Source organism: Leucoraja erinacea, chromosome 15 (genome assembly GCF_028641065.1).
Source record: "Leucoraja erinacea ecotype New England chromosome 15, Leri_hhj_1, whole genome shotgun sequence".
Lineage (NCBI taxonomy): Eukaryota > Metazoa > Chordata > Chondrichthyes > Rajiformes > Rajidae > Leucoraja > Leucoraja erinaceus.
Window position 1 is genome coordinate 30,285,683 of NC_073391.1, and position 15,552 is coordinate 30,301,234.

At 41.9% G+C, this 15,552-nt stretch overlaps 1 protein-coding gene across 2 annotated transcripts in view; it reads right to left on the reverse strand.

Annotated features, from left to right (window-relative positions):
• The window catches only part of slf2 (SMC5-SMC6 complex localization factor 2), an 85,930-nt gene that overhangs the window by 10,921 nt on the left and 59,457 nt on the right, over positions 1-15,552 (reverse strand). For both annotated transcript variants that reach the window (XM_055647000.1, XM_055646999.1), the window contains exons 8-14: positions 13,823-13,990; positions 8,379-8,481; positions 7,452-7,539; positions 6,959-7,100; positions 6,463-6,574; positions 3,270-3,446; positions 745-842 (exon numbers count right to left, since the gene is read on the reverse strand). In XM_055647000.1, the coding sequence (XP_055502975.1) occupies positions 745-842; positions 3,270-3,446; positions 6,463-6,574; positions 6,959-7,100; positions 7,452-7,539; positions 8,379-8,481; positions 13,823-13,990 (888 nt within the window). The remainder of the gene's footprint in view (positions 1-744; positions 843-3,269; positions 3,447-6,462; positions 6,575-6,958; positions 7,101-7,451; positions 7,540-8,378; positions 8,482-13,822; positions 13,991-15,552) is intronic.

Genomic DNA, 15,552 nt, shown 5'->3' on the forward strand with positions numbered 1-15,552 from the left:
TTTATCTGGTGAAAGTAAATTGTTAAAATGTTCCAATTTCTGTAGCCCTCTAAGTGGTTGCACCCAGATGGAGGAGACATCCTACTGCCCCACACTAAGAACATTCGCTACAGCTGGCAGCACAGTGGCTCAGTGGTGGAGTTGCAGCCTTACAGCGCCAGAGACCCGGGTTTGATTCTGACCATGGGTGCTGTCTGTACGGAGTTTGTATCGTTCTCCCCTTGCTCTGATTTCCTCCCACATTCCACAGAAGTAGTTTGTAGGTTAACTGGCTTCGGTAAAGATTGCAAATTGTCCCTAGTGTGTAGGATTGTGCTAGTATATGGGTATCGCTGGTCAGCACGGACTCGATGAGCCAAAAGTCCCGTTTCCTTGTTGTATCTCTAAACTAAGCTGGCCTGATAGCTAGGGCGGAGGAGGTACCAAAAACATGAACATACTGAATGGCTACAAGGTGGATAAATAAAGTTACAATACACACCTTGTTCATCTAATTAAATGACAGAGCATGTTTTTGGTATCTGAGTAGCATATTCATGCCCAAGTCTGAAAACTTTGAGCGAGTATTTCGAGAGAAAATAATTTCCATTTTGTAGTAATTGATCACTTACATTCCTGAGATACAACTAGTTCCTAATTTTCCTTAGACAAAATGAATTATAGAGCCTGGCTTCCTTCAGAAACATGGTAAATTGTTGCAGTTTTAAAACAGAACCAAAGCTCACACTGAGCAAAACACATTACCTTCCTCGCGTACTGCAATCAGGCAACAGCTGAACTAGGTATAGAAGATTATGATGATGTTCTGATAAGTCACTTATTATCTTGCAGAGTTCGAACATCTGTTAAAAACCAAGATAATTTGCGTTTGCATGTGGTTTTGACAAATTCAAGCAAAAAAAGTCATATTTGCAGATATGCGATTTACCGACAAACATAAGTCAAGCAAATAAAAATGATAACATCTTCAAAAGCTCAAAAGATCCAGGTAACTGGGTGAACATGAACATTGCAGACAATTGAAAGAAAATATGTATTCACACCCATGCTGAATAACACTAATTTACACAGCCCTGGAATGCTCTCTTGGCAATGACTAATATTTATGTTTAAAATCATAATGGGAATAGACAGGATGAATGCACAGTCTTTTACCCAGAGTAGGGGAATCAAGGACCAGAGGCCATAGGTTTAAGGTGAGAGTGGATAGATATAATTGGAACCTGAGAGACAACTTTGTCCACAGAGAAGGTGGTGGTACATGGAATGAGCTGCCAGAGGAAGTAATTGAGGCAGGTACTATAACACCATTTAAGACTAGTACATGGATAGGAAAAGTTTAGCGGGCAGGTGGGGACCAGTGCAGATGGAGCATCTTAGTTGGCATGGACAAGTTGGGCCAAATGGCCTGTTCCTGTGGTGCATGACTCAATTTCAATGCATCAGGTTGTGCAGAAGGTCCCGTTATCTTGTCGCAAAGCTCATTGCTCCAAGCTGCTCTCAGCAATCTTGTTACTCTTGTACACTGGTGAAGTTTCCTACCTGGTGCCTGGTCACTCCCTGGTGCACTAAGTAGCAGCTGCAGTAATTTTTCTAAGGATGGTTTGTTGGATCAACAGTAGTTGAATTTACAGGAACAATGAAGGCCAACTGTACTCAAGGTTTCAGTGGTGTTATATAACATTACCAATCTCATGCAAAACCAAATACTATAGGGCTAAGAGATCTACACTGACTGTTGATGATTTATTTGTATACAAAGTTGTTTAATACAAATTCACCAGTGACCCAGTGGCGAACAGATGATATAATCAGTTTAATTGATACCTCTGTGTATTAATTTATAGCACAGTAGATCATTATGAAACAAACAACATGATTTTGCCTAACACATGATCTCTCCTTACAACACTGCGGTAGCATCTATACCATGGCCGCTCCAGGATATCGGGGAGAGGTTAAGCAACAGTTACAACATTTTATTCACTGATTTTTCATGTCTAATCAAGCTTGTTGCGATTAATCCGTTCATCTGTCCCATGCCAATTCCATTAACCAGGCAATATTTCACCTGTTATTGAGAGGAGCTCAGTATGTAGCTGATGAAAAACCATCAGAAGAAACATAATGTAATATACAGACAAACTACAAGCAGAAGCAATGAGTTTAATCTGGCATTATGTTCGGTGAGACATTGTGGGCTGAAGGGCCTGTTGCTGCTCTATAATGTTCGGAGTTGTTGTGACCTCCAAGACAGCAGAGGCCCCTAGAGACGTGAAGTTTAAGGATCAGATTGGGAATACCATGTGCCGATTTGGGGCAAAAGGTATCTCAGGCTGATTGGCAACCGATCATTAGAAACATGCCCAGTCCACAGATACTGAGGGGAATTGACAGTGCTAAGACTGGCAAAACATCAGTGCTTCATTCTGACCTATGCAAAATCATCCGGAAACTGGTAAAGGGTGAATGTGGCCTTGGACTTGGTCTAATCAGGTACAGGCAGATGAGATCAGTTTAACTTGGCATTGTGTTCGGCACAAACATTGAGGGCCAAAGGGTCTACTCCTGTGCTGTACTGGTCTATGGTCAATAAATAAAGAATGAAGCACGATACAAGATATAGCCAACTATAAAGTTTACGTGTCCGCTCCAGCCCTTGGTCTGACATCTTTGAAGCTGCTTTTATGCAGCTGCTACAAACCACAGACATGGGGATCAAATGAGCTCAGCAGCTCCTTGCTCAATAAAGGAGGAAGCAGAGGCAACAGAACGCCTCGCTACATGGTTGCTCTCAACTGAAGCCTCCGGCAATCGTGCTAACTGATGGTCTCACCCACACATGACTAACTGGCCAACTGACAATATTGTCTGATGCTGGAGTGGCGTAGCACGAGGCAGTTCTTTGGCCTGAGTTAAGTCAGGCGGCACAGTGGCACGACAGTAAAGTTGCTGCCTTATAGTGCCAAAGAACCAGGTTCAATCCTGACTACAGGTGCTGAATGTGTGCAGTTTGCACGTTCCCTCTGTGACCGCGTGGGTTTTCTCCGGGTGCTTTCTCTGTATGTGACTATAAAGTACCACACTGAATCAATGAATGCAGTTTTTCACCACGTGTAACTGTTCAATATAAATAGTTGCACACATTCTGGCAGCAAGGGTGATACACAAAAGATTCTTTCAAACAACAGCCATGTAGAATATTATTGACTTAAACCACCTTTAAAGTCATAAAACAACCATTCCATCACAAGTAAAACCAATCTTACCCTCGTACTCCAGTGTCGGATGTTGTTGAGAAGATTGTCAAGCAAACACTGCAAGTCTTTCAACGGGGTCAGCTGAAACTCTCGTTCAAGGCCAATCTTCCCCAACAAGCTTATCAGCAATATTAATTCTTTATCAGAGTATGCTTCAGGGCAAATGGACGTGCACAGCAGAAGAAACTAATTGTATTAAGAAAAATATAGGCACATTACTCAAGAGATGAGCAAGAGCAATAAAGCATAAAAGTTTTTAAATTGCCAGAAGACATTACCTGGATTTGCATCTGTCTATTAGATTCCCTCCATAACAGTGCCCTCCATAATGTTTTGGACAAAGACGCATTATTTATTTATTTGCCTCTGCACTCCACAATTTGAGATTTGTAATAGAAAAAATCACATGTGGTTAAAGTGCACATTGCCAGATTTTAATTAAAGGCCAATTTTATACATTTTGGGTTCACCATGTAGAAATTACAGCTGTGTTTATACATAGTCCCCCCCATTTCAGGGCACCATAATGTTTGGGACACAGTAAAGTAATGTGAATGAAAGTAGTCATGTTTAGTATTTTGTTGCATATCCTTTGCATACAATGACTGCTTGAAGTCTGCGATTCATGGACATCACCAGTTGCTGGGTGTCTTCTCTGGTGATGCACTGCCAGGCCTGTATTGCAGCCATCTTTAACTTTTGCTTGTTTTGGGAGCTAGTCAATACAATACAATACGGTTTATTTGTCACATTGCACAAAAAGTGCAAGTGAAATGGATATGTCAGCAGCGATACAATGATAAAGAGCACACACAAAAACACAATAAAAATTTAACATAAACATCCACCACAGCATTCATCACTGTGGTGGAAGGCACACAATTTGGCCAGTCCTCCTCCATTTTCCCCCGTGGTCGGGACCTCAACCCACCGCAGCCGCCGCTGCGGGCGTCCAGATGGCAAGGACAAGGTACGAGTCCAGGTAAGTCCAGAGTCGGCTCTTCCCCACCGGAGACCGCAGGCCGAAGATTTAAAGTTCCCTCCACGCTGCAGCCAGAAGCACCGCAGACTGCAGGACCGGCAGTCAAAGCTCCCCTCCAGGGGTGATGTTAAGTCCATACCGCGCCCGCGGTAGAAGACGGCTGCGGGCCGGCAGTGGAAGCTTCTTCTTACCCCAGGTCCCCCCCGAGGGATCCCGGACGCCGCGCCGGCTGGAGCTGTGCAGACCGCAGCTTCAGGCCGCCGGCTGCTGCGGGCCAGCGAAACGGAGCGCTCCCCTCCAGCGAGCCCCAGCGAGGGCTCGCCCGCTCCGCATTGGCAGGCCACGCTGCACCCGCCGCCGGAGCCCCGAGCGCGTCTCTGGGAAAGGCCGCGCCGATCCTCGCTGTTAGGCCATGGGGGAGGCGACCTGGAAAAAGTTGCCTCTCCTTGGAGGAGGCGACTGAAACGGTTTCCCTCTCACCCCCCCACACCACCCCCCACACAAAACACACAAAGAAACATTAAAAACATACTTTAAAACATACTAAAAAAAATAAAAAAAGTTGAAAATAAATAACGCGCTGCTGACAGGGCTGCCACCATTACAGCGCCCCCACCGACAGTCCCCTTCAGTTTTCTCTTCAGCATATAAAAGGCAGTCTCAATTGGGTTCAGATCGGGTGATTGACTTGGCCATTCAAGAATTAACCATTTTTAAGCTTTGAAAAACTCCTTTGTTGGTTTAGCAGTATGTTTGGGATCATTGTCTCGCTGTAGAATGAACCGCCGGCCAGTGTGTTTTTAGACATTTGTTTGAACGAGCAGATAGGCTGTGTCTATACACTTCAGAATTAATTATGCTACTACCATCAGCAGTTGTATCATCAATGAAGATAAGTCAGCCAGTACCTTCAGCAGCAATACATGCCCAGGAGATAACAACCCACCACCATGTTTCACAGATGAGGTGGTATGCTTTGGATTTTGGGCAGTTCCTTCTCTCCTCCATATTTTGCTCTTGCCTTCACTCTGATATGTTAATTTTCGTCTCATCTGTCCACAAGATCATTTTCCAGAACTGCGGTTGCTCTTTTAAGTACTTCTTGGCAAACTGCAACCTGGCCATCCTATTTTTGCGGCTAACCAGTGGTTCGCATCTTGCAGTGTAGCCTCTATTTCTTTTCATGAAGTCTTCTGGGGACAATGGTCATTGATAAATCCACAGCTGAAGAGTGTTTCTGATCTGTCGGACAGGTGTTTGGGGATTTTTCTTTATTATAAAGAGAATTCCTCTGTCATCAGCAGTGGAGGTCTTCCTTGGCCTGCCAGTCCCTTTGCGATTAGTAAGCTCACCAGAGCTCTCTTTCTTGTTAATGATGTTCCAAACAGTTGATTTTGGTAAGCCTAAGATTTGGCTGATGTCTCTAACGGTTTTATTCTTGTTTCTCACTCATAATGGCTTCTTTGGCTTTCATTAGCACAACTTTGGTCCTCATGTTGATAAACAGCAATAAAAGAGTGCAAAGGTGATGGAAAGACTGGAGGAAAGACTAGGTGCTGAGAGCTCTCTTATACCTGCATTAAGGAGGCAATTAAACACACCTGAGCAATTACAAACACCTGTGAAGCCATGTGTCCCAAACATTATGGTGCCCTGAAATGGGGGGACTATGTATAAACACTGCTGTAATTTCTACATGATGAAACCAAAATGTATAAAATGGCCTTTAATAAAATCTGACAATGTGCACTTTATCCACATGTGATTTTTTTTTTCCTATTACAAATTGTGGAGTACAGAGGCAAATAAATAAATGATGGGTCTTTGTTCCAAACATTATGGAGGACACTGCAAGTTCTCCATGGTTAAACATCGTGAATAACAAATTGCCAATTTATATGATAAACTTAACATCAAGCTGGTTTGTAAATTGAACAATTAATCTTAAGTCTTATGCATCTGAGTTTTTATTGCAGTCTTTGTATATCCTTACTTTTGTACTATCTTAATTTTGTTGAAATCTTTACATTACATACAAATTCCCCAAGGGGAAAGAGAAGGCAAATTGGCAAATCACCCACGAATGAGCTTTTAAAAGAATCAAGTGGGACAATATTGGCTCAGACTAATTTTACCTGATTGACAGAGGAAGTCAACCTAATTAGTGCCACTGGAGTAAACTTTAATACAAATAACTTTTTCCTCTTAATATAATTTTACCTTGACTACATTCTTTATGCCAAATTCTGGCAGAGAGCTGAAGATAGGTTCTTGCTGGGAGGTTGGCGCATTATCCTTTGTATAATTTTCCTTATCATTTTGGAGCCCAGACCTGGAAAGAAACAAAGATCTAATTTTAAATCTACTCATTATTGTTGCCCATGCCAATGGTTTGTACAGTTTTTAAAACATTTAACAACTTAGTTTCCAATGATAATCTCCTGCAAAGGGCGAAGTGAATGGCCAAAAGGTACAATCTTCGGGGAAAAGTGTTAATTTTAATAGGTCTAGATTCAACGCAATTGGAGGTCTACATGACAATAAACTAAAGTATGTTTTTAAAAAGATGACTGACCACACACCTTTATCTACCAAATGCATTGGAAGAGTTTCAATGCGCCAGTATGATGCACAGCAACCAAAGTTTGCTCTGAGATGATGAATCTTTCGATTTAAAATAAAAACAGCTTTAACAAATATTTGATTAATCACTTACAAAACGTCTGCTTCAGTGAAGTCTGGCTGAAGGTGCTTCAAGGGAAACAAAGTGTTGAATTCTACTCCTAGGTTCAGAAAGACAGCAACCATATCCTTGAGGCTTGGAGTCCAAACCTTGAACTCGCGGTCGCCACCTTTAACTAGCAGAAATTAGGAAAACACAGTTGTAATATATTTTTGTATTGCCATTTTTTTAAGCAGATGTTTAACCAGCATTATATAACCAGTGATCTTATAGAGGAATATAAAATCATGAGAGGAATAGACTAAAAATTTTCAACCAATGTAAAAAACTTCCTAGCGTACACAATTTATACCATATTCAAAGCTATTTTGGACGATGCACTGTTCAAAAATTCACTCACATCCACTCACAGATCTACTACTCTCTCTCTCCCACTCCAACCTGTATTACTATTTCTCCTCCCCCACAAACATGAACAAAAACACAACTTTTTAGATGAACTTTCAATCAGTAATTGCACACCAACCTATTCTATTGGCAGCATTAGTCCAGATGTCCCAAAGTGCTTTGAAAATGTGCACCGAAACAATGTAATCGGAATGAATGGTCATCATCTGCAAGGCAAAATTTAAACCTGTAATTCATGAAAACATATATTACCAACTTTCACATCAACCCCAGGTAATTTGTGTGGTAACTGACTTTAACCCCTCATATTTTCATTTGGTTTGAAGCTCTTTAGAGAAAAAAATCAAGTATCCAACAGCAACTTTGGTTAACATATAGCACATTTAAATGTATTAATAAGTAGTTGGGGTTTCAAAAGGCACACTGACAAAAAATGATGTCGTCAAAGAAACGGATACAAAAATAGGGCATCACATTTCTGAAGAAGGGTTCAGACCCGAAACGTCACCTTTTCCTTTTCCCCAGAGATGCTGCTTGACCCGCTGGGTTACTCCAGCATTTTGTGTGTGTACAATTCACCATTTCTGCTGGCCTACATTAATTTACACAGTTTTAAAATTCTGTACAACCATGGCAGTAAGTTTGAACAGCATTAAATGTCCATTTTTCTTACACGCTCCTCCACTCACCTACACCACCCTCTCAACAAACGTTCGGCTGTCATGTGTGTAAATGACAATTTGGCAATGATGCAATACGTTATACATTGAGAATTAAAAAAATATTAACTGCTTGTCTGATGAGACTTAAGAAGTTTGATAACATAACACTGGTGCCAGTAAATCGCAAGTTGCTACAAGATGAAGGTTTTCAGTTTCCCTGCCCAGCAAAGAGACATCTTAAAAACACAGAAAAACTGCACAACATTTCCACACAGGAAAGGAGTGGTGTTGCTGTAACATATTTGAAGTAAAACGAAACAAAATCGTTGATTTCCACCAATGCTAACATCAGTGTTATTTCCATGTGACCAAGTGTTCCTTACCTTAAATAAGAGTCTGTAAACTGGCTGTGGACATGGCAATGTGTAATAGGTTTGGCTTACAATCCCATTAGTGAATAAAAATGTCTGGTAACTGGTTCCAGAACTGAAAAGCAAAAACAATACCATTACCGAACTTGATGTTAAATAATCTAGCATTGGATAATAGCCATCGCAGATAATGCAATGGTTTCCTCATGACACAATGATTATCCAAGTTAAAAGATTGTTACTGATGTAAAAGCCAACACAATAAAAACATAACAACGTAGACACAGAGTAGTGGGGGGCCTGGAGTGCAGGGCCCGTGGTGGTGGTGGTGGTGGAGGCAGATGAGATAGTGGTTTTTAAATAAAAACATAGAGGTGCAGTGAATAGAGGGATATGGATGTACAGACAGATCAGTTTAATTTGGCATAATGTTCGACACAAACATCATAGGCCAAAGGAACCATTCCTGTGTTGATAGTGTTCTATGTTCTAGACTGAGAACTCTGAACTATTTAACAACACTTTAGACAAATCATTATTATATAAAGTTGTTATCAACCTATATAAAGGTGCTCAGCTTTAGGAATCAGTAAAAATTGCAAGAGTCAGATATGTGTACAACATCTAGAACGCATAACATTTTTCATTTTTGTATTGTCCTCTTGTACAATTAGCCAATGTAGAACCCCACTTGCTCCAATGTTCAATAGAACAATGGATGTAACTGGGATAAAAGGGGACAGGAGGAAGTCTGGAAAGGATGGGAGGAAAACTATTAATCAGCACCCTAAACAAATCTCAAGGACCCCGAAAATCTTTACAGCCAATCAACCATTGTAAATCATAGTCACTGCTGACAAAATAGAACAGGCATTCTTCTCCGAGGGTTGACACCTTGTCGTCGATGGAGAAGCTTGCACGTGCCCAAGATCCTGTGAGCTGAAGCACCTGGATCTATGCAGCCTGGCAGGGTCACTTGGACGGGCATGTCGATGGAGAGGTTCCTGACAAAGTGCAGCCCAAGAGGTGCACCGCAATGGTGGAACAGGCAGGAGATGGCGGTTGGCCAACAAGCAGAGCACCACAACAGCTGAGAAGGCGGAAGAAGAATGCAGCAGGGACAAAATCTTAACCGTGGTGGAGTCCATCCATTGGACCCGGGACTGACTCCACCAAGGACAGCTGTGGCTATCTGTGCACCAATATCCCCACATTAAATGATGTTCTGCACAGACGTCCACCTGGAGGACAATCATGCTCGACTTCGAGTGATCACCGACAATGATGATGAATGTGTATTCATAAAGATCTTACAACCAATGGGATAATGGCCAGACAATTGTAATTTATATGAATAAGATATAAATGCTGGCCATATAACACGATCCTTTACCTTGAGAGTGAAGTTATGCCCCGTCCCACTTAGGAAACCTGAACGGAAACCTCTGGAGACTTTGCGCCCCACCCAAGGTTTCCATGCGGTTCCCGGAGGTTTTTGTCAGTCTCCCTACCTGCTTCCACTACCTTCAACCTCCGGCAACCCCCGGCAACCACCTGCAACCTCCGGGAACCGCACGGAAACCTTGGGTGGGGCGCAAAGTCTCCAGAGGTTTCCTAAGTGGGACAGGGGCTTTTGACTTCATTTTCATGAATAGGAAGAAACTGCATTTGCTGGTTTACACCAAAGATAGGCACAAAATGCTGGAGTAACTTAGCAGGTCAGGCAGCATCTCTGGGGAGAAGGAATAGATTACTTTTTGTGTCAAGACCCTTCTTCAGACACTGCCTGACCCGCTCCAGCATTTTGTGCCTATCTTCAGTTTCATGACTCAGTTAAACGACAGGATCTGTGACAATACAACAATCCCTTTGTACAGATGTGATGCATCAGCTAATTATTTCTAATTATTCATTCAATTCTCAGGACCAGGACATTCTGAATCTAGGGCAGCAGTGCACCAACTGTGGTGGGCTACACAACATAATAAAACATTCAACTTTGCAAAATGAAAAGTTTGGTCAAAATCCAATTAAAAGAACATCACAAACACCATAAATACCAAATAATTCTAAAGAAAAAGCCCTTGACTAAATAAAATGCTCTACAAGTAATTAAATATTTCAGCTGTGTAAAATAGTTGCCCGAAATATATTTATGGTTACCACCAATCACAAATATCATGTAGACACGTGGTGCTGGAGCAACTCAGCGGGTCAGGCAGGACCTCTGTAGAACAGGGATAGGTTGAGGCTTTGGGCCACAAATGACCTAAGGTGCCTGGTAGGTCCATTGTTGGTTTGGGAAGGTGTGATCTCAAGGTAAACATTGTGGAGAACTGTGAAACTGGTAAAACGACGACTAGGGCGAGGGAATGGGAAAAGGCAGGAAGGGGAGAGGGGTGTGCGAGTTACTTAAAGTTAGAGAATTCAATGTTCATACTCTTGGTTTTCTTTTTACATGAATACCACATACTTTGATGTGTTAATCCAGAACTGATACTCTATGCATTAGACATTCCTTTCAAAGGACAAAGGACAAAATCATCTGTTCAAGATGGTTGAGAAAGTGAATTATATACAGTGCCCTCCATAATGTTTGGGACAAAGGCCCATCATTTATTTGTTTGCCTCTGTGCTCCACAATTTGAGATTTGTATATGTAACAGAAAAAAAATCACGTGTGGTTAAAGTGCACATTGTCAGATTTTAATAAAGGCCATTTTCCTACATTTCGGTTTCACCATGTAGAAATGACACCAGTGTTTATACATAGTCCCCCCCAATTTCAGAGCACCATAATGTATGGGACACAGCTTGGGTCATGTAAATGAAAGTAGTCATGTTTAGTATTTTGCATGCAATGACTGCTTGAAGTCTGCGATTCAAGGACATCACCAGTTGCTGGGTGTCTTCTCTGGTGACGCTCTGCCAGGCCTGTATTACAACCATCATTATGGCCTGTCCAGCTTAGGCGATTTATCAGGTGAATGTCAACTCGCCGGCAGTCACCCGAAAAACCGGCGACTGGAACGGCGACTGTCATAGTGGAACACGCACACATACACATCGCTTCCTTCACCAGCCCGTTATGCTGGCGGGGGACGGGGCGAGTGCTGTCTGAGTGAAATTCACACGGTGCAAAGCCAATGTGAGCCAGACACACACCGCGATGAACAGGACGGTTGGCGCTGTAATTAAGACAGGGAAAGCAGTGTACGGGAAGGCTCACGTAAGTCCTTTAAATTAGGGGGGGACAAGGGGGAAGAAGGATGGGGGCGAAGGAGTGGAGACAAGTTTTAAGAAGCCAGGGATACACATCTGTGTAGCTCGGCAGACATTAACATTACTGGTCGGTTATCCTTGGTTCTGAAAACCACTGCTTACGTTTTTTTTTCTCCCAATGAGCCAATGAAATTCACCGGTCAGCACCGGCCACAACCTACGAGAACCTAAGACCTCCTGGCAACCCACTAGGACCTCCTGGCAACCCACCCACGGCGCAAGAGTTCTCACTACTCTCCATAGCGGCTTCATTCAGGTCGCCACTAATTTTTCAACGGGATCTCCTCACGACCATGAAGGCGACTGCCCGGCAACCACCCGCGAACATGTGGCGACCGCATGGTCTCCTGCAGTCGCCTAAAAAGTTCCCTAAGTGGGACAGGCCCATAAGCTTATGCTTGTTTTAGGGGCTAGTCCACTTCAGTTTTCTCTTCAGCATTTATAGGGCATGCTCAATTGGGTTCAGATCGGGTGATTGACTTGGCCACTCAAGAATTTACCTTTTTTTAAGCTTTGAAATACTCCTTCGTTGCTTTAGCAGTATGTTTGGGGTTGTTGTCTTGCTGTAGAATGAACCGCCGGCCAATGAGTTTTGAGGCAGTTGTTTGAACTTGAGCAGGTAGAATGTGTCTATACACTTCAGAATTCATTATGCTACTACCATCAACATTTGTATCATTAATGAAGATAAGTGAGTCAGAACCTTCCGCAGCCATCCATGCCCAGGCCATAATACCCCCACCACCGTGTTTCACAGATGAGGTGGTATGCTTTGGATCTTGGGCAGTTCCTTCTCTCCTCCATACTTTGCTCTTGCCATCACTCTAACATAAGTTAATCTTCGTCTCATCTGTCCACAAGACCTTTTTCCAGAACTGTGGTTGCTCTTTTAAATACTTCTTGGCAAACTGTAACCTGGCCATCCTATTTTTGCAGCTAACCAGTGGTTTGCATCTTGCAGTGTAGCCTCTGTATATCTGTTCATGAAGTCTTCTGCGGACAGTGGGCATTGACAAATCCACACCCGACTTCTGAATTTCATTTCACTGCACATCTCGTATGTGTATGTGACAAATAAACTTGACTTGACTTGACTTGACTTGAAGAGTGTTTCTGATCTGTCGGACAGGTGTTTGGGGGGTTTGCTTTCATTATAGTGAGAATTCTTCTGTCATCAGGTGTGGAGGTCTGCCTTGGCTTGCCAGTCCTTTTGCGATTAGTAAGCTCACCAGTGCTCTCTTTCTTCTTAATGATGTTCCAAACAGTAGATTTTGGAACATCATTAACTGTTTTATTCTTGTTTCTCAGTCTCATAATGGCTTCTTTGACTTTCATTGGCACAACTTTGGTCCTCATGTTGATAAACAGCAATAAAAGTTTCCAAAGGTGATGGAAAGACTGGAGAAAAGTCTAGATGCTGAGAGCCCTCGTGGCCCATTCTTAGTCACGTGTGTGACAAACAAATATGAAAATTTCTGGAATGCATCTCTTCTAATTCTGAAAGCATTACAGGTATATTGTTTTGTACTGTATATATGATTCATTTGTTTTCGAAGATTATCAAGTGAAATATTTATGTTATGCTGACAATGTTTGTTTAGGGTCAGAGGTCAAATATGACTGGTCATGTGTGTGACCTCACACAGAAACTTTTTTTTTGATAACTCGGATTTTCCTTACAAACTCTTGTGAATTTTAAAAAGCTAGAATGTTTATATCTTTAGCAGACATGCATTATAGTTCTGTAGGTAGGAAAATAGCAATGAATAAGTTTAATCTCTTAAAAGAAATGTTTAATGTATTACTTTATTGGAAGCCATTTGGTAACGTGTGTAACATTTGGTTCACTTTCCAAATAATGGCCCTCTTATAACCTGCATAATGGAGAATATTAAACACACCTGAGAAATTACAAACGCCTGTGAAGCCATACGTCCCGAAATTATGGTGCCCTGAAATGGGGGGACTATGTATAAACACAGCTGTCATTTCTGCATGGTGAAACCAAAATGTACAAAAATGGCCTTTAATAAAATCTGACGATGTGCACTTTATAACCACATGTGATTTTTTTTCTATTACAAATCTCAAATTGTGGAGTACAGAGGCAAATAAATAAATGATCGGTCTTTGTCCCAAACATTATGGAGTTTGGAACACTCTAGTTTCCTTACTTGATGAGAGTCTTTTCCACGAAGTTTTGAGGTGTTAATTCACCCCGAGTCAACATGAGGTTATGCTGATTAAAATGTTTTCCAGCCTCCAAAACATTGAAAATATTTTCTCCAGGATGCAAGTCTGGTATGCCGTCTGATTTTACAGAGAATTTGAGTAAGAATGCCCTGCACAAAAAGTGAAAGAGAAAATAGTTCAACATCACAGATTGAAAAACATTTTTGAAAAGATGTTTTAAAACATTACATTTATTTGTCTAAATCATCAAGAAATATTATTTTAAAATAAAAATCTCTCTCCTGCGTTGGAGGGAGCAACTTCTATTTCAGAAGCCAAGAGTATGCTCACCACCATTTACAAAATTACTTTACAAAATCCTTAAGGAGATCATCGGGAAGATGAGTAAAATGAGAAGTTTGAATGGCAGATACAGTAAAACTAGAGGACATAGGTTTAAAGTGAGGAGGAAAGATTTAATAGGAAATCTGAACTTTTCTCACAAAGAGTAGTGGGTGTATGAAACGAGCTGCCGGAGGAGATAGTTGAGCAGTTTTTAGGAAACATTTAGGCAGGTGCATGAAAAGGACAGGTTTAAGGGGATATGGGCCAAATGCAGACAGATGGGACTAGTGTAGATGGGACATGTTGCCTTGTGTGGGCAAGTTGGACCGAAGAGCCTATTTCCACACTTTAACCCTCTATGACCATATTGATTCTGTACTTCCATTGAAAACGTTTGTTTCATGGAGTTGGCAACTCTTATTGCCTGGTACACACATACTCACTTGCTTCCATACATTATTTGTTTTACTTTACAAAATCCTGAAGGACATGATCAGGGAGATGAGCAAGATGAGAACTGTTTGAATGGCAGATACACTGAATAGCAAAATTCATTTAATCCAGCATGTTCAGGACTTTGGTGATGCAGCTGGGCGATAGATGGAAATAGACAAGGAAGAAAGAGTAAAAAAGAGAGGCAGAGGTAACCAGGTGGAATGGGAATGACAGGGGCAGTGGACATTTCAGATAAACTGGAGTGAAGACCTCGCCAAAAGAACAGATGCGGAGGAGATGGAAAAACTAGTGTAAAAGGATGGCATCCTTACAAGGGATAGGGTGGAAAGAGATGTAGTCTATTTAGCTGTAGGATTCAGTAGGTTTGTAATAAACGTCAGAGGACAGTTTATATGTCAGGGATTTCCAAACAATCAGATAGTGGATTATTGGAGTTGGGCAGAGCTCAATCAATTGCAGGGCAGCCAATGAGTATAAATCAAAACATGGACTTCGGGTCTCCCTGAAAGGCTAGAATAATAGGCAGAAACCAATCAATTAATCTCGGATACAAGAAAAACGTTTTAAATGATTTCATACACTGCACTCTCCATGTAGAAACAAAGAACAGCATATGTTGGTTTACAACAAAAGACAAGGTGCTAGACGAACTCAACGGGACAGACAGCATCTCCAGAGAACATGGATAAGCGACGTTTGGGGTTGGGATATTTCTTCAGATGGAAAAATTAGAGGGTGGCACAGTAGTAGAGTTGCTGCTTTACAGCACCAGAGATTCAGGTTCGATCCTGACCACTGGCGCTGTCTGTATGGATTTTGCACGTTCTCCCTGTGACCGCGTGGGTTTTCTCCAGGGGCTCCGGTTTCCTCGCACACTCCAATAGAAGTACAGGTTTGTAGGCTAATTGACCGGTAAATATTGTAAATCATC